Source organism: Ambystoma mexicanum, chromosome 3q, assembly GCF_040938575.1.
Source record: "Ambystoma mexicanum isolate Mex_15411 chromosome 3q, UKY_AmexF1_1, whole genome shotgun sequence".
Lineage (NCBI taxonomy): Eukaryota > Metazoa > Chordata > Amphibia > Caudata > Ambystomatidae > Ambystoma > Ambystoma mexicanum.
In genome coordinates, this window is record NC_090926.1 from 646,343,226 (window position 1) to 646,365,977 (window position 22,752).

The 22,752-nt window shown below is 43.4% G+C and overlaps 1 protein-coding gene across 4 annotated transcripts in view; it reads left to right on the plus strand.

Annotated features, from left to right (window-relative positions):
* The window catches only part of TBCD (tubulin folding cofactor D), a 2,839,019-nt gene that overhangs the window by 900,599 nt on the left and 1,915,668 nt on the right, over nucleotides 1–22,752 (plus strand). For all 4 annotated transcript variants that reach the window (XM_069654539.1, XM_069654542.1, XM_069654540.1 and 1 more), the window contains exon 13: nucleotides 18,349–18,409. In XM_069654539.1, coding sequence (XP_069510640.1) covers nucleotides 18,349–18,409 — 61 coding nt within the window. The remainder of the gene's footprint in view (nucleotides 1–18,348; nucleotides 18,410–22,752) is intronic.

Sequence of the window (22,752 nt, forward strand, 5' to 3'; positions counted from 1 at the left end):
AGCAGAGATATGAGCTGTGTCATGGTTCACTCTTCATCTTAATCACAGTGCCAGCAATCTCACACAAGTGCCTAAAAGTGCAGCAAAAAGTACTGTACAGAAATATTAGTGTTCAAAAGCATGCACACTTTTTTAGAGATTTTGTGATTAACTGGGAGAACCAAATGTACCTATTGACATGCATTGGGATGAGTGATATTTAGGGGAAAGAAAGAACGAATCAGGAGTCTACTCTACCACGCAGGTATGATTGCCATGTATGGGCACCCCCAGGCCCTACCATATACAGTACTTGTCTTCACGCACTACAGTTTTGTGGGTACACATTGACACTGGTGTCGTAGTAATAAATAGCAGACCACATGAGGGATAAGTCTGAGAAAGATAAGCCATTGCTGGATTTCGATAATGGAATACGCAGCAACAGAAAACTTGCTACGCTTTGCGCTCATCTCTGGGCCAATGATCTTTAGGCATTTCATGTACAGAAGATCTAGTGGGTAATGCAGGTGGTACAGCAAGTGAGGTAGCTCATGAGTTGCACTGCAAAACAGATAACTGTCATCTCAAAAACTGGGTCTTTTAAATGGGGCAGGATGGAACAAGGAGGATTTTACTAGGTAGGTAAAAGGATGCAGTTCAATTGTTTCATAGAGTACTATCGTAAATACAGCCATCAGTGATTGGTGCTTTATTCAGGGCCTCTTCACATGTTCTATTATAAGCAGACTGAAATTGGCCATGCAAAATAGTGGGAACACCTTGCAAGACACCAAAGGTGGCCTCCCTGGCAAACCCCGTACTTGGGGACTGTTTTCTGTATCCCTACAGTCCCCTACCGGCACTCGACACCTGATGTCTGCACTTAACCTTGCACTTGCAACTCCAAAAACCAATACAAATATGCTGCCTGCACTTTTACTGATTGCTTATTTATTCTCTTTATTTTTACTGTCGATCCCATGTACTGCACCTCCCTTTTCCCCCGCAATTTTCCCCTTCCCCTGCACTTGCGCAATATCAATGTAACCTGCCCTAGTAAGATCGTTGTCTCTATCTTCCCTCTGTTCCCCCTCTCTTCTCTCGTCGCGCCTTGAAACACTTGTGTATAGGCGCGTTATAAATGTCATATCATATCAGGCACTGTGCCGGAGTTTAACACGTGGGGCGCCTTCATCCCATAGAAACCTAAGCCATAATTAAAAAGATAAAAAGATCTTTTTAACCTTTAACCACACATTTGGGTACTGTTTAATGGAACCAGTTTGAAATTTTAAAAGTTGTCAGCTAGTAACTTTTTTGATGTCATTTTTGTTTTTACTTATAAATGTCACTGTATTTTAATTGTAAATAATTTTGAAGATGCAACGATGCTTATATTGACATTTGAATTAATTTTGTAAAGGTTTTTTAAAACCAAAAACAAATTAAAAAAATCAAAGTTCAAAGGACAGAAACTTTAAAAAAGGAATCCAGAACAACCAAGAATTTCAATAAAGAGACACCATTTAAAGATTCCGAAGAGTAAAGTGGTAAGCAGGTGGTAACAGAGTTGCCATGACTCCAGACAAACCAAACTTTCTGAACCTAGCACTTTCATTAACACTGCAATTACTAATGACATAATTGAAATTAAAAGTATGCTTCAGGATATAAAACTTACGATACAGTAGCCCATGGGTGCTCCTTTGTCACCAAGTTCGCAGGCTATAGATGATTTGTCAAATAGCCCAACTGTTCTTATAGAAATAATAGAACAAATGAAAGTTGATGAAGGGAGTGAAAATGCAAATCCAGAGAAAGCAGTCTTTATGTCACGACGCACAAAGAAATTTCAGAATCGTGCTATCAAAAAAGCAGAAAAAAAAGAAATCCAAAGAATTACTACAAAAAGTAAAAAATAAATACAAAGAATGAGGAGGCTAGCTTAAGACAAGGACTATCAAAAAAAGAAATTCCAAATCCTCCTTTAACCAACGAGGACAATACTATTGATATGGAGCAATTAAGCGAAGAAAGCCAGGCAGCTCTGCGGCATAAATTGCTCGTGCATACAGAGATCAAAAACCCTAAAACAATGAGCACTAGAATTGCTGTTGGGACTATTGATAGATCTTAAATAAATAAGCCATTAGCAAACAAGTGTGAAGCATCAGCTGAATTAGAGAAGAAGCAGATGCATATGAATAACTACTTTGGTAACGAGGAAAGGAAGCGCACGCTTACGGTTCCTAGGACCGGTGCAGATGGTTTACTCCCCCAAAATAGTAATGCGACTATTGGAAATCAATTAATGTGGGAGGTCAAGGGCTGCTCATATGCACAGATATGCATGGGTGATACTACTAGACAGGCGGACTCTGCCCAGGAACCACAAATGGATTTTATTACTGTAAGTGGTCCCGGAAAAACCATGGTACTTAGTCCAGGCTTTGAGGTTGGGCAGGTGGGACAAGGATCTGGTGGGCAGCTCAATCAAGTAATGCTTTCTAAGGCCTTACCACTTAAAAATGATTTTACTTTGTGTCAATTAAAAATAGTGGGAAAAGTATCCGATCAGATAAGAGAAACTCCTGAAGAAGTCAAGAAGGGGCTCACCATAAAAACCGGTTTTGGTAAGTGTAGAGAAATCAATGAGCCTAGAAGAACTAAGGAGGGGGAAATTTGAGACACATCACAGAATAAAAACCTTAATAGGCCCTGTGCTATGCTTAGCGACCCATTAGCAGGATGTCTAATTACCATAAAGAAACCCGTACACGAGGGCGATGGCTTTGACCAGATAGAAAAGGCGAGTTCCTGCACTGATATGCATGGAATTGGTTGTAGGCAGGAGTTCCCAACTGTCCAAGTGTGTATACAGGCCAATACCCACCCAATTGATCAGATAGGCTCTCTAATATGTTCCTATGAAAGGGGTCAGAAAACTTGCGAAGTACTGGTTAAAGAACTTGATTTAAAGAGGTATGCTACCAATAGTGGGAACATGCTAACAAGGGCTAAAGGAGTCGATATTGGACTCTGGATAAACAAGGGGAACATGATGCAAGCACCTGACCAGGGGATAGAAAAAGAGGGAACAGATGCGGCCATTTGTCCTGAAAATACACCTAGGGACTCCTGTGTTCCTAAAAATCTGAATGTACAAGGAGAAACTAATGTTAGATTTATTAACATGATTGGGTTGGAAGGCAAAGCTGAAGTTTTAGCAGGTGCTCGCATTAACAGAAAATACCTACTAAATCTACTGGCCCAGATCCCGCCACTAAGAATGTTGACTACGTCTGATTTTGCAAATATCTCTCTACCTTGTGTAAACAATTACAAAATGACTTGTCATGTTTCTTCTGTGAGTGTTTTGAAATTTATCTGGGCACATAGATCGGAATTGTTGGAACTTGGCTTTAAACTACACACATTTGGTGATGAAACATTAGCATCTGATTTTCTAAAACAATCTCCTCCCAATATGGGGGGAGATGTGGCTACCATAATCGGAAATCTGAGTAACAATTCTGATGATAAAATGTGTATAATGCAACTGATGTCCTTTGCAGAGAAAAATAAGGAGCTCACATGGATGGCGCCCATTCTGAAATTAATTTGTAGTAGTAAGAGTGTATCACCTACAAATTAGCAGCAAAGGATCTATGACCTTTCCATATACTCATGGAATTCCTGTGGGTTTAACAACATTGCAAAATGGTTAGATCAACTCACGCCCTTCCAAAAACCTAATTTCTTGTTATTGCAGGAAACTATGAAGGCTGACGATTTGGTAATTCAAGGATATCGTACATTTTGTGTGTATGCAATTAAAGGAAAAGAAGTGCGTCCTGTAGGAGGTATTGCAATTGCCGTTAATAATAGTATTGAGTGTGTGGCCAAACTTGTCTATGCATCCGAATGTGTAATGGCAGTTGGGATCACTCTTGAAGCTTCTAAACAAACGCCTCTTCTCCTAGTTAATATATACTGGAAACCCTTGAAAATGGACTTAGATGCAATGTTTGATGAAGTTGATTTATGTCTAGAAAATGCATCGAACAGTGACGTTTATCCAGATATTATTCTAGGAGGGGATTTTAACTCGTATTTTTTTGAATGTACTGTACAAAGTGTGAATGATGTGTCAAGAATACATAGATTAAGAGGATTGAAAGGGGTACAATTTCTTGAAGATTGGGGACTGTTTTATCAATAATGCAGAGTCAAACTCAAAATGTACCTGGTCAAGAGTATCATTGACCTCAACGATTGACTACTTTTGTGTGTCTTATTCACTGGTGCAGATAGTAAAGCCTGTGGTTATACACATGTGCACTCATAGTGATCATGCACCAATCAAAATGCGTATTATGATACACTATTCAAAACATGCAGTAGATGAACTGCTGCAATTATAGGAAATTTCTCGCCCTAACATATCATTAAGATGGAATCACATCCTCACCAACAAATTAGTGAATATGGTGGATTGTAAATTTATTGAATTTCATGAATTGATTTCTATATTCCAATTGAACAGTGACCTCAAAGAATTGATCTGTCTTAATATAGTTAAAAGTTCACTATTAGATTTGATGGTTGGTGAAAAAAATAATCAGGTCTTTCCGAATAAGCAGTTCATTCATTAAATTATGAAGGAAAAACGTCTAAGAAATAAAGCATTGCGATTATTGAAATATGATAAACTAACAACATCAACGTACTTCGCAAAAAAAAGAATTATTAACCAAGTCTATAAGAATAAAATTAGAGGTATTACATTTTTGGCATACAATCAAGAAAATCAGGATTTAATAAAAATCAATATGTGGACATGACTCAAGGCGTATATGGGAATATCTTAGACAACCAAATAAGAAGGCGGATAGTCTGAATCCAAACACTATATCTGCTGAGGTCTGGGAATCACATTTAACAAAGAAATACTGTATTCCTGTGCGTTTTGAGAACTGTACATTTGAGTTAATCTTGGGCACGGAAGAAAAAAGAATAAATTGGACAGTCCAAGATATCATATGGGCAATTAGCCAGCGTAATCACTCTAAAGCAGCTGGGCCGATGGTATTCCACCATGTGTCTATAAGGCGAACCCGCTGCTATGAGCAGAAATCTTAAAAGTAAAATTCGATATTATGTCCACACTAAAAATACCAAATTCCTGGGTGACTTCCATCATAATACCTATCTTTAAAAAGGGAGATCCAGGTAACCCTGATAGTTACCGCCCTATTTCACTTTTGGATGGGGCAGCGAAAATCTTTGCGATATTACTCTTATATGACTTAGAGAAATATATATCCACCCATAATATCTATTCTAAATATCAGATTTAGAAAAGAGTTGAGTACAGTACTGAATGCTACCATCATATCGCATGTATTGGCTAATTCAAAAACTAAAGGTGCATGTCCCGCCTACATCGCTAGTATTGATATGACTAACGCATTTGACTCTGTCATTCGTAATATGCTGTGGAGGAAAATGATGGCTCTTAGCATCCCAGGTTATCTTATATATTGGATTAGACAATTATATACTGGAACAGCATATATGATAAGACTGACAATGGAAGGAGCACTCGCAACACCAGTGTTGACGCATCTTGGGGTAAAACAGGGTTGCACCTTAGCTTTACTGCTTTTTAATTTGTATCTATGTGATATTGATGCTCTATGAATGGATACAGGGCTATATGCAGTAAGATGTGGTCAGCTAAGGCTGCATTGGTTGGCCTTCGCTGACAATATCATCTTATTTGACACAACACCAGCAGGCCTGCCTACAAAACTTGTACTCCTTGAGAAATTCGCGTATGAGCATAACTTGCGACCAAATCCATCAAAAGCTACAATTATGGTCCTTGGCGCTGGGAAAAAACTAAAACGGTACAGTTGGAACTTAAATGAAATTTGTATTTTTCCATTGGAGGAGATAATATATCTTGGGTTTTCGGTCTCAAATGCTTAGTCAGTTAAGCTATGAAATGACAGGTTGAAGTTGGAATTGAGGCCGCTCTTGAGTCAAATGAAACTCATCTTTGCGAAATATTGCAAGATCTCACTGCAACCACTGTTGACATTTTTAAATTTAAAAGTCGAGCCCGTTATCTTATATGCTCTTGATACATGTCTCCACGATTTTGGAAAACATCTGGATGTATTACAGGGTTGTATGTTGAAAACTGCAATGCGCCTTCCTCTATGTATTCCAAATTGCATAATCAGACATGAATTGAGGCTAATATCACTTTCGTGTAGGAAAGAATGGTGTACATTGACTAACTATGCAAAAATGCTTGATCTCCCCAAAAAACAGCCTTTACCAGGACTTCAATGAGATAATATAGGGTGACAACACAGGTTCAATTGTGCAATACCACAGAAAATGTTGAAGATCCTGGAGGATCTGCAACTTACTATTGATGATTTATGTATGAGACCAGTGTATGTCAAAAAGTAACTATTTGAATTAGATTGGAGCTGTATAATAGAGGGAATGAAGTGTTATTCCACATATACTGAATACGCAATGTACCCGAAGAAGAGAGATCTACATGGTATATATATAGCAATGTTTCCTTATAACCTGGTATGAATGCGGTACATGCGTTTCAAAATTAATCAATACCGTAAAAAGGAACGTGTAAAGTACTGGGGTGACCATATTGATAAAGAACAGGATTGCTCATGTCACTTTCCTGGATGTCAAGCACTAAATGGAACATTAAAGCACTTAGTACTTGAATGTGAGCATTTTAGGACTGTTAGAACTAAGTTCCTAATGAAATTTGTAAATATCGACTTTGTTGATGCACTGGATTTTCTGTGGAATAGGTTAATGTCTGGAACTCATACCCCTTTGATTTTTGCATTGGATGGTCTTTTGAAAGTAATTGAACATGAGTTAGAATTGTATAACTTAAACTAGGCTTACTTTAAGATCTTTTTAACCTATAACCAGACATTTGGGTACTGTTTAATGGAAGCAGTTTGAAATTTTAAGTTGTTAACTAGTAACTTTTTTGATATATTTTTTGTTTTTACGTATTAATGTCACTGTATTTTAATTGTAAATCATTTTGAAGATGCAATGCTTATATTGACATTCAAATTCATTTTGAAAGGTTTTTTTTAAAACCAAAAACAAAAAAATTAAAAAAATTCAAAGGATAGAAACTTTAAACAAGGAATCCAGAACAACCAAGAATTTCAATAAAGAGACACCATTTAAAGATTCAGAAGAGTAAAGTGGTAAGCAGGTGGTAACAGAGTTGCCATGACTCCAGACAAACCAAACTTTAAAACTTTAAAAAAAAAGTAGCTCCAATGGTTTATGGAGTGGGAACAAAAATCGTCATTTTTGTTCAAAGGGTTCCAAACCTGTGCTCTTTGATCCGTGGGGGAACTACTAAGAGTTATCAAGCTTTGTTGCATGGGCTGCGATTTATCCCCTTGGCCATTAAGCAATAAAGCTAGTTACTGACCCAAGCATACATAAGTTTGGCCGTCCCCTTATCCCATATTGCCTATGCATGTATTTGTTCAATTTGCCAACCGGCAAATAAAATAAAAGTCAAAGCATGGAAGTTATAGTATGCAAGTCAGTACACTTCACACAACCTGAGCCTTGGCACACCAAGTGACAAGCATATTTTAAACAGAGTCCACATTTGACACATTTTTTAACACTATATATATATATATATATATATATATATATATATATATATACACATTTCTGACGCTTGTGGAATCAGCTTAGAGCGCATGCTGTGCATAGGCCGACATCTAGTGGAAGCTGCGCTGTATTACAGTGGTTGTTTTCGAAACTCGAAAAGGGACGTCGACAGAGCGTGCCAGTAATACTATCCTTAGTGTGACGTCAACTGTACCCATGGTTCTTCACGCGTCGAGGTCCCTCAAATTGTTTTTTTCCACCATCGTGAGCGGGCGCTTATCGCGGAGTTCAATTTCGGCATAACGCCATTTGCTTATGACAAGTTTAAAAATAGTTTACTCTTTCTGTCCTTTCCTTCCGTCTTCAACTAATTCATCGATGTGGTGGAAAAGACAGCACCGTCCAGCAAATTCAAGATTCGACTGACCCTTTCGGCCTTGGAAGGCCCACCGGGCCTAGGCCCTTACAGTAGGGAGAGTGAGGGGGGGCGGTCATTGTACAATGCATTTTCCCACCCTTTCTGGCTGCCTTTCCCAAAAATGGATAGAAAAATGTTTAAATTCTGCCCCACGTGTAATACAAAATTTCTGTGGATCGGTGGGTTTGCGCGTTATAAATAAACAAATACAAATACAAATATGTGCAACCTGTGTTTAAACCACGACCACGACGAAGTGGCGGCAGCGTCGCCGTCTTTTCTGACGGCGAGGGTGACTGGGAACGGCCAAGTTCCCAAGTGCAAGCCCTAGATCCTAAGAGACAGACCGGAGGCTCTGTTAAGGGGACGACACCCTTACTTCCACAGCACTTCCACTACACACACATCCCGGGGCGATGAGTCGGCGCCGTCAACGAAACACCCAGATACGGCTTCTAGGGGGAGATCTGTAGATTCCCTGTCCTCTGGGCACTCGAGGTCCTGATCGCCCCACGTCAGGGCCTGGAAACCGAAAGACGCCGCCCATAAAACAACATCGACCGAATGCTGAACGTCGGCAGACGAGGCGGCGGTCCATCCCAATGCCAAGAGTCGACATTCGTCGAAATCGGCTGTAAAGCCAAAAAACACTGGGTTGTCTTACCTGGTTAAGAAACATGTCCCGAGAGCCTGCTAAAGGCTACTGTTAGGGAGAATTCTCTGTTTAGGCTGAATTTCCTAACCTAGTGAGTCCCCCAGCAGCTTTGCTGGATTTCTGGAGTTTGTTTTTTTCTCCTTTTCTCCTGCCAAGAGTGAGTCTCTTTTCTTCACACTCTTGGACATGATTTGAGGGGTTCCTTTGACTGTTAATGTGTTTTATGGGCTATGGGGTCTTTTACTCCATAGGGTCTCATGTGTTTTTACTATGTTTGTTACACAGCACCCTCAGTGCAGTAACACAGGGGTGTCATAGTGACACCCCACCATAGACTCCATACCCTGGGACTGACTACTGTCTCCCAGGGCATGTAAAGTCACCATTGGCTTTACTAGTCCCAAATTATGAACAGAAACCAGTACAAACCATCATATTGTGGACGTACTGGTCGGGGCAATTCGATTGCCCCGGGGTCTGTTAGTCGAGGGGGCACGTCTCCGTCCCCCCTGATCGACTTTTGGCTGGTGTCAGTGGATACTACTTTTTATATCCGACCGCGAATATATCTCAAAGGGATTTTCCCATTGTTCGAGGCTACCAACTTTAATTATTTAATTCTCATAGCCTCCAACATACTGCCTGTTTATTTATTTAATATTAATTCGCAGGTTGGTATTTTTTGCCATAACACGATTCTAAAATGGCGTTTGTGTTCTCTTCTGTGACTCCAACCCAAGTCGAGCCATTTGTTCCACTTTTTGGCGGGCTTCTCCACAGAAGCCTCCAAAAGTGGTGCCACTCTGTCTGGGTACCACAAGGGGTGTGGGAGGAGGTTTAGGCACCCTGGACTGAGTTACCTTGGTAACTCAAGTCACACTCTTGTGTGATTGGCCCATGTGGCTCACTACTTAGCATGTTTGATTGACAGCTAGGCTAAGTGAATGGGGGTGTGCTACATAAAAGCAGGGCTTTTGGGACTGGAACTTCAGAAGTCGACACAGGACCTGAGAATCCGACGAGGGAGAAGCTGAGCCGACCTGCTACGACGACACCACCGGTGGAGCCCTGCGGAACCAACTCACCACTTCCCGACGACAGAGAAGATCTCCCGGCTGGAGAGTCTTCTTCCCCTGACTGGTGGGCACAACCAGTTTACCTTCTTTTCCTCGCATGCCAGGGCGTTTGTGGCCGAATTGCCCGTGCCAAGCACCCCGGCAACCAGATAGCCACTTACCACTGGACCGCGAATAAAAGGACCGCTCCTTTTAACTGAGTACTCAGCGGCTGGTTTCTTCCCTGGCAGTGTAATGGACTCCTGTCTTCCTCCCCGACGAGATCCTCTCTTCCCCCGGACGAAGCACCCGCTGCCAGGAACAACTGCTCCCGCTGGAGTATTCTCACCACTTTAAGGTACCGTGTCCGCCAGGCCTCCCTTTCTAAAGATTGCTACAAGGTAATAATAATCCGTAACCTTCTGGACTGGGCTGGCCGCCTTGACCATCTAACTGGTCCCTTTCTTTTGGTCCAACTCTTTCTGAACTGATTTCGAGACTTTTGGGCACTTTGAACCGTGTGACCTTGGACACATTTCGACCTGAGCCTCTTACAGTGGGTCCGGCCTTGTTAACTTTGACTTTAATGTTTTAACCTGCCTTCTTCTCCTACTGTGTTCTTCTGAAAGTGTTGGGATCTGTTTCTATCTTTGCTCTGCCTTTCTCTCCCTTTTAAACCGATTGATTAGAGTGCCATCTTCGTTAAGCGCTCACCGCTGTCTGAAAATAAGTGTTGCTTTACTTAAGACTTGTTTAACTAATCTTTGAAGGGAGTGTATATCTTTTAGCGACCATGTTTTTGAACTGCTTAATATTAGTGCCTGTGTATTTTATTAGATGTGGTTTTAAATACATACTTATATCTCTTTTACACAAAGCTCTGGTCAGTGTTTACTTGTTCTACTATGTTCTTTTGACCTATTGTGAATGCTCTGTATACTGCCTAACTCTTCTTGAGGGAAGTCTGACTGCTCAGCCACAGCTAGCAAGTGAATCTGTGTGGTACAGACTGCTACCAAGTGGGTTTACTGCCAAACACCTGTAGTCTTAAATCTTTTGCAGTGGTCCCAGAGGGAACTGCACAGGTTTCTGCCTAACAGCTACTCATACCAAAAAGTATTGCTCTAATCACAAAGAGAAGTCTCATAAGGATAAGTCTACCCCTTCTAAGGAAGCATTACCTGTCCCACAAGAGGAGGGTTCTTTGGCTGAGGCCTTACAGAAAAATATCCACTCCTACACCCTTAGTACAAGTCCCTACCCCTCATTACCCTGGAGTCATCCCGATGTTCAGCCCAATGGACTGCGGAGGACATAGAAAGGGTGATGGCAAGAATTACCTTTTTTGCCCATTTTTTCAAGAAAAAAACTCAGGCTATCGAGAACTTTCAAATTACACCTCCTACTACTCGGGCTTCCAGCTCTCAGCCTCAGGCTTCTGGCTCTCAGACCCTGACTTCCAATTCTCAGCCCGTGGCATCATCCCAGTCACTAGCAAAAAGGTCTCGTACAGCAGCTGAGCTTTATGACTTTAATACAGACACTGAAGGGGATAATGAGGACTACCAACATTCTGATCATTACTATGATGGTGATTATGATGATGATGAGGAGGCAGAGATGTATACCCTGGTCTCACCAATTCAATAAGATTCTCCAGTAGATAATAAACCCCCCTACAACGACATATTAATCAAAGCAACTGAGCACTTTGGCATTCACACACATGAGACAAGAACTTTGTTGAAGATGTTTTGGGAGACAAGAAGCCTGCCACCCAATTCATCCCAATTTTAAAATCTGTCCAGAGAAGAATCCAACCTTTACTAGAGACACCTAACCAAACACGGCAGTGAACCTGCGGGTAGAGAAACTTTTACGCCCGGCGTCTGACCCGCTCTATATTAGGGGCCAGCTTAAGCCGGATTTGCTCGTGGTCACAACTAGCCGTAAAAGGGCAGGGACACCACTAGCCTTTTTGGAGGCTCCCCCAGGCAAAGAGAGCAAGAAGCTCTATACCATGGGAACGAAGCTAGAGACTTCGGCAGCGTTTCAAGCTAGTATCGCCAACAATTCTACACTGTTGGCAAGTTATGATTGCCATAAATGGGATGAAATAAGCACCCGAATAGCTTCTGCTCCCGAGCCTTTAAAGTCTCAACTTGCATAAGTAGCAGCTGAAGGCAAAGCTACTGCAAGCTGCATTCTCAAGAATAACCTCGCCTTACAGATAATGCAGGCCGAATAATCGCTGAAGGAACCATAATCAAGCGCCACACTTGGCTTCGCCAGTCTGGCTTTAAGCTGGAGACCCAGGCAACGTTACTTAACATGCCAGTGGAGCCAACACACTCAAGTCCCTTGGGCAACTAACTAATAAACCTCCTGGCCAGAGAGGCAGGAACAATGTTCGCCACTTTCATGGCCAAAATTCCCAAAGAGGCTCGGGGTACGGACAAAGTCAAAATTCTTCCTGGAATAACAACCAAGGTCAGGCGTCACAGGGTTACCAGAGAGGCCAGTGCAGATCCAGGGAAGGGGGAGGTCCTCCACATCTAGAGGTGGAGGAACACCTCCCAAGCAAAGACAGCATGCTACAGGTCCCCTCCCATGCTTCCCCAGTAGGGGGATGGATTTCACTCTTGACCCACGCATGGGAGGGAATAACCACAGACAAGTGGGTGCTATCAACAGTAGTGGGAGGTTATTGTGTGGAGCGCCTCTAAAAACCATCCCCAGCGCCAAAGGAAGACAAGAGAAGAACAGCTCATCCTTCTCGAAGAGGTCAAAGCCTTGCTTCTCAAGGACGCCATAGAGATTGTGCTGTCCAACAAGGTAAACAAGGGTATTTATTCAACCTTCTTCCTTGTGCCAAAGAAAGATCTAACTATACGCCCAGGGTTAGACTTACGCCCTGCAAATACCTATGTAAAGCCAAAACAAATCTGCATGACAACGCTACAAGACGTAATCCCCCCTGCTAAAATTGGGAGATTACATGGCAACACTGGATATGAAAATTGCCTATTTTCATATTTCAATGTTCCCAGTGCACAGAAAACTTTTGCGTTTCAAAATAACAAGCCGGCACTATCAATTCAAGGTGCTACTCTTCGGGATCGCTTTGGCTCCAAGGGTATTCACCAAGGTACTGGCGGTGGTGGCAGCACACCTACGCAGGGATGTAATCTTAGTGTAGCCCTACCTGGACGACTGACTGATCACAGGGGAATCATCCCATCTTTGCAAACTAAACACGCAAAGAACCATAAACCTTCTCTTCCAATTGGGTTTCTCAATAAACGAGAAAAAGTCAAGTCTAGTACCAAACGCAACAAAACAGTTCCTAGCAGCCGTCTTAGACACAAGAGCAGGCATGACCTTACCATCCATGGAAAGAGTTCAAAACATGCTTCGGCAAATACCCCAGTATCGACCCGTTCGCCAGATAAGTGTACGCAAAGCAATGCGTTTACTAGGCATGATGGCATTGTGCATATATCTGGTCCCACTCGCACGTCTGCACATGTGCTCCATGCAGGACTGGTTGGCGAAGCAGTGGTCTCAGGCAAGCGGTCAGTGGGACAATTTAGTGGTCGTTTCGCCAACACTAGTTCAAAACCTACGCTGGTAGACAAGGAAAAAACTGTTAAAGGGAAAACCCTTCCACTCTCCGGGGGAGGGGGGGGGAGTTCACTACCTTCACCACACAGCACATGGTCTGTGGATTCACATCACTGCACAGAGCCACATCAACCTGTTGGATCTACTAGCAGTATTCAAAGCTCTTCAAGCATTCAAAGCACAGCTGACGAACCAGAAGGTTCATATCTTAACAGACAGCACCACTGCAATGTTCTATATAAACAAACAGGGGGGCACACACTCTCCAAATCTGTCCAAACTGGCACAGAAAATATGGAAGTGGGGGATGTTCCTATCATCCCAACACGTTCAGGGGAACTCAACACCCTGGCAGGCTCTCTGAGCAGAGATCTCCTACCAGAAGAACACAAGTGGCAACTAGACCCAGGTGTAGTAGACCACATCTTCTCCAGTGGGGTTACCCCATGCTAGACTTGTTCGCTACAGGAGAAAACAAGCAATGCCCAGACTTCGCGTCCAGGTTCCCCAACCAGGCCCCAATGGAAATACCCTATGGATGCACTGGTCAGGAAAATTTGCTTACGCTCCCCCTCGCCCCCCGACTCCCTTAATGAGCAGGGTAGTGAACAAGATTCACAGGGAACAAATGACGCTCATCCTAGTTCCTCCCATGCGGGCAAGAGAGCCATGGTGTCCACATCTGCGCAAACTGGTGATGTGCGATCCCGTCAAACTCCCATGTTAGACGAATTTATTGACCCAACACACGGGTAATGACAGTACACCCTCAACCACAATCAATGAACGTGGCAATTTGGATCCTGAGGAGTTCGGACATCTTAATCTGCCACAATGCTGTATGGATATCATCAAGGAGGCTTGAAAACCTAACACTAGATACTGTTATTTCCACAAGTGGCGAATATTTGTAATCTGGAGCTAGTCTAAACAAATAATCCCCATAGAATGTACTCCATCCCACATTCTAAACTATATGCTCCAATTGTTAGACTCAGGGTTAGTATTCAACTCCATAAAGGTCCACCTGACAGCTTTATGAGCGTACATCACCTCTCAGAGTAAGGTATCATGGTAGAAAATTCCAGTCATTAAAGCTTTCATAGAAGGGGTAAAAATACTCCACCCTCCAATTTCTAATCCACCGCCAGGCTGGGATCTCAATGTTGTACTCGCTAAGATAATGGGGCCCCCATTCGAGCCAATGCACAAGTCAAGTCTTAAACACCTCACATACAAGACTGCCTTCTTAGTGGCTATTACTTTCATAAGAAGAGTTAGTGAATTACAAGCATTGCCAGTGCAGGATCCTTTCTTTATCATTCATAAGGACAAATTGGTTTTTCGTACCCATCCGAGGTTCTCTCCTAAATTAATTTCCAAATTCCACATAAACCAATCCATTGAGCTACCAGCCTTCTTTCAGAATCCAACTAGCTCAGCTGAAGTAAACCTCCACACATTGGATGTAAGGAGAGCAGTCCTTTACTACGTAAACAAAACCAGAACACTAAGGAAAACAGACCAGCTGTTTATCTCTGTAGCACCAGGCAGAGAAGGAGATTTCATTTCTAATAATGCCATCTCCAGATGGACAGTTAGATGCATACAACTGTGCTATTCATTATCAAACAAAACACTGCTTTTTAAGAGCTCACTCCACTAGAAGCACAGGAGCTACCTTGGCCTTAATCGCAAATGTCCCCTTAAACAGCATTTGCAAAGCAGCTATAGGGTGCTTGGTACATACCTTCACTCAGCACTACTGCATTGACACCCATTCCAAAGCAGATACACAGGTGGGACAAGCAGTTCTAAAACATCTGTTTGCTGCCGCTCCTTCTCACAACCCACCACCTTCTCATAACAGTGGTTGCTAATCTATGCATATCATGTGATCTAAGCTGATTCCACAAGCCTCAGAAGGGATATATTACTCATTGTGATTGTATTTCCGATGCTTGTATCTACTTAGATTCATATGCGACCACCCTTCCTCCCCTGAGAGAAGGTGCATAGATGTTTAATGAGCTTTTCTGATATTTATCTGCTTTGATACATCTTTACTCACGATACACTTCATGCTACCTCATGTCAGAAACAAAACAATCTGAGGGACCACGACGCGTGAAGGACCATGGGTACAGTGGACGTCACACTAGGGATAGTATTACTGGCATGCCCCGGTTGACGTCCCTTTTTGAGTTTCGAAAACAACCACTGTAATACTCTGCAGCTTCCACTAGATGTCGCCCTATGCATAGCCTGTGAATCTAAGCAGATACAAGCATCAGAAATACGATGAAGGTGAGTAATGTATCCCATATATCTCATGTTCTAGGTCATAACATTTGTGTTTACTTAACTGAAGGTACTATAATCAAACTTAAGTGAAGAAAGTGTTCAACGCAAATCATAACTGATCCCAGATAAGGGTAAAAACAATTCAAACAGATCTTTGTTTTTCTTTATTTTATTAGCACCCAGGGTGGATGCCGCAGCCAATCAAATTGATCAGAATGAGGGCTGAACTTCATGGTATAAGTCCACGTTACGAGCCAGCTAACAGCTGCTCGTACCTACCCTGCCATTTTCCCTCCCTCCTGGCGTCCCTGCTTCCTTCTACCTACCCTCCCCACTTACCTGTAGGGGTTGCGGTGCTGCACCTTTCATGTCAGCTGGCCTGCCATGGAAATGGAAGAGAGGCTCTGATCATAGTCTTGCTTTCATTTCCATGGTGGACATGTTAGGTTAGTATTTCTTAGAAACAAGGGGTCGCGCGTTCGCTGTGACCCACCGGTTGTGAGAAATACATTACTATTAGCACCAAAGGTCGTTTACCTTGGGTGCAAAAAGTTATCACGAGCTCCGAGGGCAGTTCTGGGTGACAATGTCCTGTGGTCCTCTTTAAAGACCTTAGTTTCGCTCAGGCCTATTAAATCGGGCCCAGGGGCCATTGCCACCCAGTACGACCTTCAGATCTTTTGATTAGGACTAACATATCTTTTATTCTTATTTCTTATTTATCTTATTTATCTTATTTATATATTTTCTATTTATCTTATTTCTGCTATTTTCTTAGTCTCTAGACGTTTCCACCCTTTCTATTTTTAAGGTGCCAGGAATTGCCTTACTGTGGATGGTTGCTGTGTACCCACTACCACTTCAGAGATGAGCTTCGGTAGGGAAGCAATTGCAGTGCCTTCTCAAACTCCTTTTTATTTGGAAATATCCCTACAGAAATGTTGATATTTAATCGACTATGACGAATCCAGGGAATTCGTCCCTTCTCCCCAAGGGGGAGCCACACCCTTTGTGGAGGAGGAGGTGAACCCATGATGCTTAAGAACCCATAGAGGACAGGGCAAGCAGGCTCTCACTCGGGGTGACCCCCTGCCCCTTAGAAGACAACTAATCCCCATGTAAAGATTATACACTTCCCTTGAAAGGAGAATCACAAGTGTTTGTTATACAAGTATTGTACAGTATAATAATGTGCAGGGCCCTTTGAAAGTGAATGGCTTGGTTTCTGACCTCACTCTGTAAACGTCCATATCTCAAGAGTGGAGCCAATGGTGTCTCCTCTCTCGTTCCATTGAGGAACATAAAGTAGCCAAGGCCCATGCATAGAGGGAGAGTCAGCTTGAGTGTGCAAACCAGAATCCTGTACTGGAGCGTAGAAGAAAGGACTGAGGTGGGTGGAGGAAACCCGTAGGCCGTGGACGCTGCCTAGTCCAGGAAGGTTGAGAGCCTGAGAAGTTCAGGCCTGCCAAAAAAGCAAGAGACAGTGCTGTCGCAGTAATGACAAACCAACGTTCGGCAGGTCTGCACTGAAGTCCTGTTTGCAGACAGGAGGAAACTAAGCTGGGAAAACCGAGCACAAAGACGTTGGTACTGTGGTTCTGCTGTAAACTGAGATGCCACATCCCCCAACTAACACCACGGCCCGAGAACCAGGTAGAAATCTGACAGTGAATAAAAGATGACCAGAAAGGCCCAATAGCCCAAACTTGGCTGAGCCACAGGATGCTCCATGAGTAGATGAGTGATACGAAACCTAGATGTCCTGAGAGGCTGAATAGCCACAGCCGGGCTGAGAGACAAGATAACCCACGAGGTGGTGAGAGTGATACAAAGTCCCGTCTGTTTAGTTACCAGATAGCCCATGCAGGGCTGAGAAACTGGGTACCCCATGGGCAGGTGAGAACGGTGCCCAACTGAGACAGGCAGAGAGCCAGAAGGCCCACGCTGTGCTGAGAGATAAAATAACCCAGGAGAGACTGAATCACCCTGCAGGGATGAACAAGAGAGAGATGCTGAACATAAGTCCACAGCAGTGTTGTACTAAGCAAGTTGCCGGTTTACAGGGCCAGCTATTCCAATTTAGGAACAGACTCTTAGAACTGAGAAGCACATTTGTGTGGGGGTCCGGAGTAACCTTTTCTAGAAGCCAAAGACACAATTGGGTCGGTGTCAGGAGCCATCTACCAGAAACCAAGAAAGAAGGGGGAAGACATCCTTTCCTAGGCTAACTTTGTTTCCTTTGTTATTAGTTGTAGGGTCAGATACTAGGGCAGATTAGTTTCGGGCAGTGGACTGAGTTTTGTAAGACAACATGACGAGCACCAGTTTATTTTCTTTTGAAGCTTAGGGAAACGCGTCAGTAAAGTTGCAGGTATAGGTTAGGCATTCTTTCTTTTAACCTTTCCTAAGTTTGAGCCATGTCTTCTTGCCCGTCTCCTATGTCTAACTCGGTACAAACCTGAACGTACAAGTGTCATTTTCCAAGGTACCTGTGATTTAAAGGAAACAAATTGTTGCTTAAAGTAGACATATTGTTTTGATAAAAGATTGTGAAAATAAAGTGAACAACTCTTGCTCTCTCTTTTTTTTTTTTAAACCTTTTACAGAGCAGTTGCTGGTTGGGCTCAAGGACAAAGACACTATTGTCAGATGGTCCGCAGCAAAAGGGTAAGCTAACCTTCCTGTGGTTTATTGTAAATAATAGTTGGATTCTTTTTGGCAACCCAATTGAAGGCGTTTCACAGTTGGTTTAGCAAACATCGCTTGACTCGGATTAGCAATGCCCGAGGGAACTTTGTCCGCCTGTGCTGTTATGTTTATATTTTGTATTCGGTGTTATGGGCACATTGCCAAAAAAAGGTCAGGCCGTTGCACCATTTTGGCAAAATATGACAAATTGTTGGGTCGTTTTACAAGTGGAGAGCATTCCGCTTTAAATTTGGAGACATGATTTGTGGAATAGAGTGTGCATGAAATGATTTTTCGGGTCTTGAATTGAGTTTGTTTAAACCTGCTGTTTGTAACACAGTGCTCCACCTGGGTAGTAAGATTGATAGGAAATGTTCTGGAAAGTATTGTGTAGATGTCCTATGTTCTTCACATAGGGTTGTAAGGAGACACTTGAGTGTCAGATCATGTGAAAAAGGTTCAAAGATGAGTGTTATATGGAGTTTGAACCCTGAAGAACACGTTATAGAAAACTGGAAAAGGCGCATATGTTTCTATCCAGTGACACGTGTTTTTGTTTGGTTTAAGTGCATTAAGATGGCAAACTACAACATCAAATGTCGTAAGAAACGGCACACAATTCAGCAAGGATAAAATAGGCAAATATCAGCACATTGAATTTCCTGAATATGCCCTGTTCCCACCCTGAAACCTAGGGTGGGAATAAAAAGTGTGGGGTGGATCTTTTCTGGAGTAACTCTCCTATAGAGGAGTGTTTTCTTAATGCACTGACAAACGGTAGTTACTGTTATAAAGCTCAGTCCAGGCAGCTTAAGGTTACATCTTAAGTTTACTTCGGTTCTTATGTTACAGTTACAGTTCCAAGATTAAGACATAAGCACATAGGAGAAAGAAAGACTAAGGCAAAGACACCGGCACCCATCACCCAGGAAGGGAGGGCTCAACTGACACAATATAGAACTCTCATCACAGCATTCTCCCACTCATGCATCAACATTCCACATGCACTCTGGTGACATCATAAATCACATGACAAACCACATCAGACTATTCAAGCACATCACAACACATCTTCCCCCTTACAAAACACACTTGCAACAAAAGCTTCACAACACATCTCCCTCCTATCAGACATTTTCACAAAGTCACGACACACATCTCATCCAAGCCCAGGAGCAATGGAGGTTTCACATGAAAAACCCACAACTATGCAATTCCAGAACTCCGCCTATCATTCTCAAACACCATCGATAACTGCACTAATCACCTCCCATCCAGCCCTGCCACGAGCAGACTCTAGTCTCCCACACTAGACACAAACCAGCCCAGATCCAAGGCTATACCTAACCCACAATACCATAACCATCACTAAATAACTTTGGTCCTCCTGCTCGCCCCGCCACAGGCGAGCCTTCAGGCTGCCACCCTGAAGCACCTACTTGTCACCCCGACGCAATACTAGTCATCAGGATGACAACGAAATCACCATGGACAGATAAGAGGTTCAGTAAAATTCTACAGCTCACTAACACACAACCAGCAACAGGCATGCCTCAGAAATACACAAGCATATACATATATATATATATATATATATATATATATATATATATATATAGGCGGACCAAGCCAATCAAGCAAACCTGACCATACCATGGTGTAAAACTCCTCAAACAGCTTGGAGATGCTGGCCAGTCAACTCCAAGACCATATTAAAATACATATGGTCAGGTTTGCTTGATTGGCTTGGTCCGCCTATATATATATATATGTATATGCTTGTGTATTTCTGAGGTTCCATCAGCTTCCTTTGCATATGGGTTCTTGCTTTTAAGGAAATCCTCGTCGCCATTGTTATAAAGCTCAGTCCAGGCAGCTTAAGGTTACATCTTAAGTTTACTTCGGTTCTTATGTTACAGTTACAGTTCCAAGATTAAGACATAAGCACATAGGAGAAAGAAAGACTAAGGCAAAGACACCGGCACGCATCACCCAGGAAGGGAGGGCTCAACTGACACAATATAGAACTCTCATCACAGCATTCTCCCACTCATGCATCAACATTCCACATGCACTCTGGTGACATCATAAATCACATGACAAACCACATCAGACTAACCAAGCACATCACAACAGTTACCAGTTGTATGACATGGGTAAAATGGCATGGAAAGTATATATGCTGCATGGAAGTATATATACTGCTGTAGTAAGCTTTTAGCGCAATGTATAGGTTCTTTATAATGCTCTATCGCAGTGATACCCAACGAGTAGCTTTGGAGCAACATGTTGACCTTAAAATGTTGCTCGCCAGTTTCTCCTGACCATGGTATGGAAGCAAAGGTATGGAAGCATATGAGACAGCAATCACAGTGTGAGCCAGAACTTTGCAGGAAAGCTAGCCAAACCACTGGCTCTGGCAAACAGACACGATATACCATTAATTGTGTGGGCATCAGCAGAGTGGGCTAAGGCCTGGGAAGTGTTAGATAAGTTTAAAGCATAAAAGGAGCCTGGAGGAGGTTGCTGGGATGATTCTTTTTTTTAAATTTTTTTTTTTATAACTATGTTTATTGAATTTTAACAACATAACATAGAGAAACGTACACGCATAAGACATGAATCAGCGGTATACACGTTGAAGGCAATTATCCATAGCAACAGGGCCTGTAGGGCCGAGGACCGTAAGACATCAATAGGACAAGGCAGGCAAGCAATGCTAGCAGCGTTACCGGTGTACCCCCACCCGCGGGGCTCATTGAGCGTCTAGCCATTTACCCCATATTTTTTCGAATTTGCGGGGACAGCCCCTTGCATTATAGATCCGGCGCTCTGAGGTTGCGCACCTGTCCAACTCATTAGTCCAACGGTTCAGGCTCAGTGGTTCGGCAGATCCCCAATTGGCCGCAATGTCTTTTGCCTGCCCCCAATGCTATTGCCAAAAACATTTTCTCATATTTGGACAGGTCTACTTCACCCCCAATGCCCAAGAGTATCATCTTGCAGTCCCTCGGGATTTGTGTCGCCAGAGCGGCTGAGCTTGTGTTGACACAGCCCACCCAGAAGGCCTGTATCGCCTGACAGTCCCATATCATATGGTAGAAGGTGGCTGGTTCAGTTCTGCATCGGACACATGTCCCGTCTTCTATTCCACCCCATCTGGCAATCGCAGTGCGTGAGTGGTATGAACGATGGAGAATCCTCAATTGTATTAGTCTGAGCTTGGATTCTATTCCAATTTCTCTGGGGGACATTAACGCCTCCACCCAATCTTCAGGTTCCAGGGGTCCCAGGTCCCTTTCCCACTTTGCCTTTAGCCCGTCGAGTTCTGTAGCCCCGAATGAGTTAAGGGCCTGATAGAGAGTGGAAGTGACCCTAGAGGAGATGCGCTGTGGAAGGATATTGGTCTCGATGGGAGAGCAGGGAGGTACGACCGTAGTGTCGGGGAATTGGGTGCGGATGGCGTGGGGTAGTTGCGCATGCCGAAACCGGTCCATGGGTGCCAGGTCGAATTGTTCGCGCGTGGTCTCAAAGCTCAGGAGGCGACCCTCTTGTATTACGTGTGCTAATGTGTGTATTCCTTTTGCCAGCCAGTGACCGAAGGAACCCATTTTCACTAGTTCCGGGAGGAGCGCATTGTGCCATATGGGTTGCGACAGTGTTGGCTGCTCTTCCCAGCCGATTAGTTTGTGTGCGGCCCGCCATGCGCGCCGGATCATTTTGGGCAGCACCAGGAGTTGATCGTGGGTGGCGTAGAGGGTTTGGAGCGGTGTTAGCGGGGACATGGTCTCCAGCTCTATACGGGTGTGCGGGAGTGTGGGATCCGCGTGGATCCAGTCATTCACCACCCCTATCTGTGTGGCCAGGTAATAGGTGCGTATGCAGGGTAAACCGATGCACACCGATCTCTAGAGCGTATCAAGGGCAATCCTGGATTGTTTCCCGCCCCATAGTAGTGTGCGCAGGGTCTTGTGAATGAGTGCGAATGTTTCTCGGGGGATGGGGAATGGGGCATTTTGGAGGACATACAATAGTCTTAGAAGGGTCATCATTTTGAATAATGCGGCCCGGCCCATTAGTGATAGGGGAAGAGATTGCCAATGGGGGGTGTCTCTGTTGAACCGCTCTATGACTGGTTGTATATTAAGCCGGGGGAACCCGTCAAGCGTCGGGTCGAGTCGTATACCCAGGTATTTGAGTTCCCTGATAGAGACGTGATATGGGCAGGTCTCCGGGATCGCCGACTCGCCACCCTGAATCGGGAAGAAGATGGTTTTGACATCATTAACCTTCAAGCCTGCAAAGTACTGATATTCCCTGAG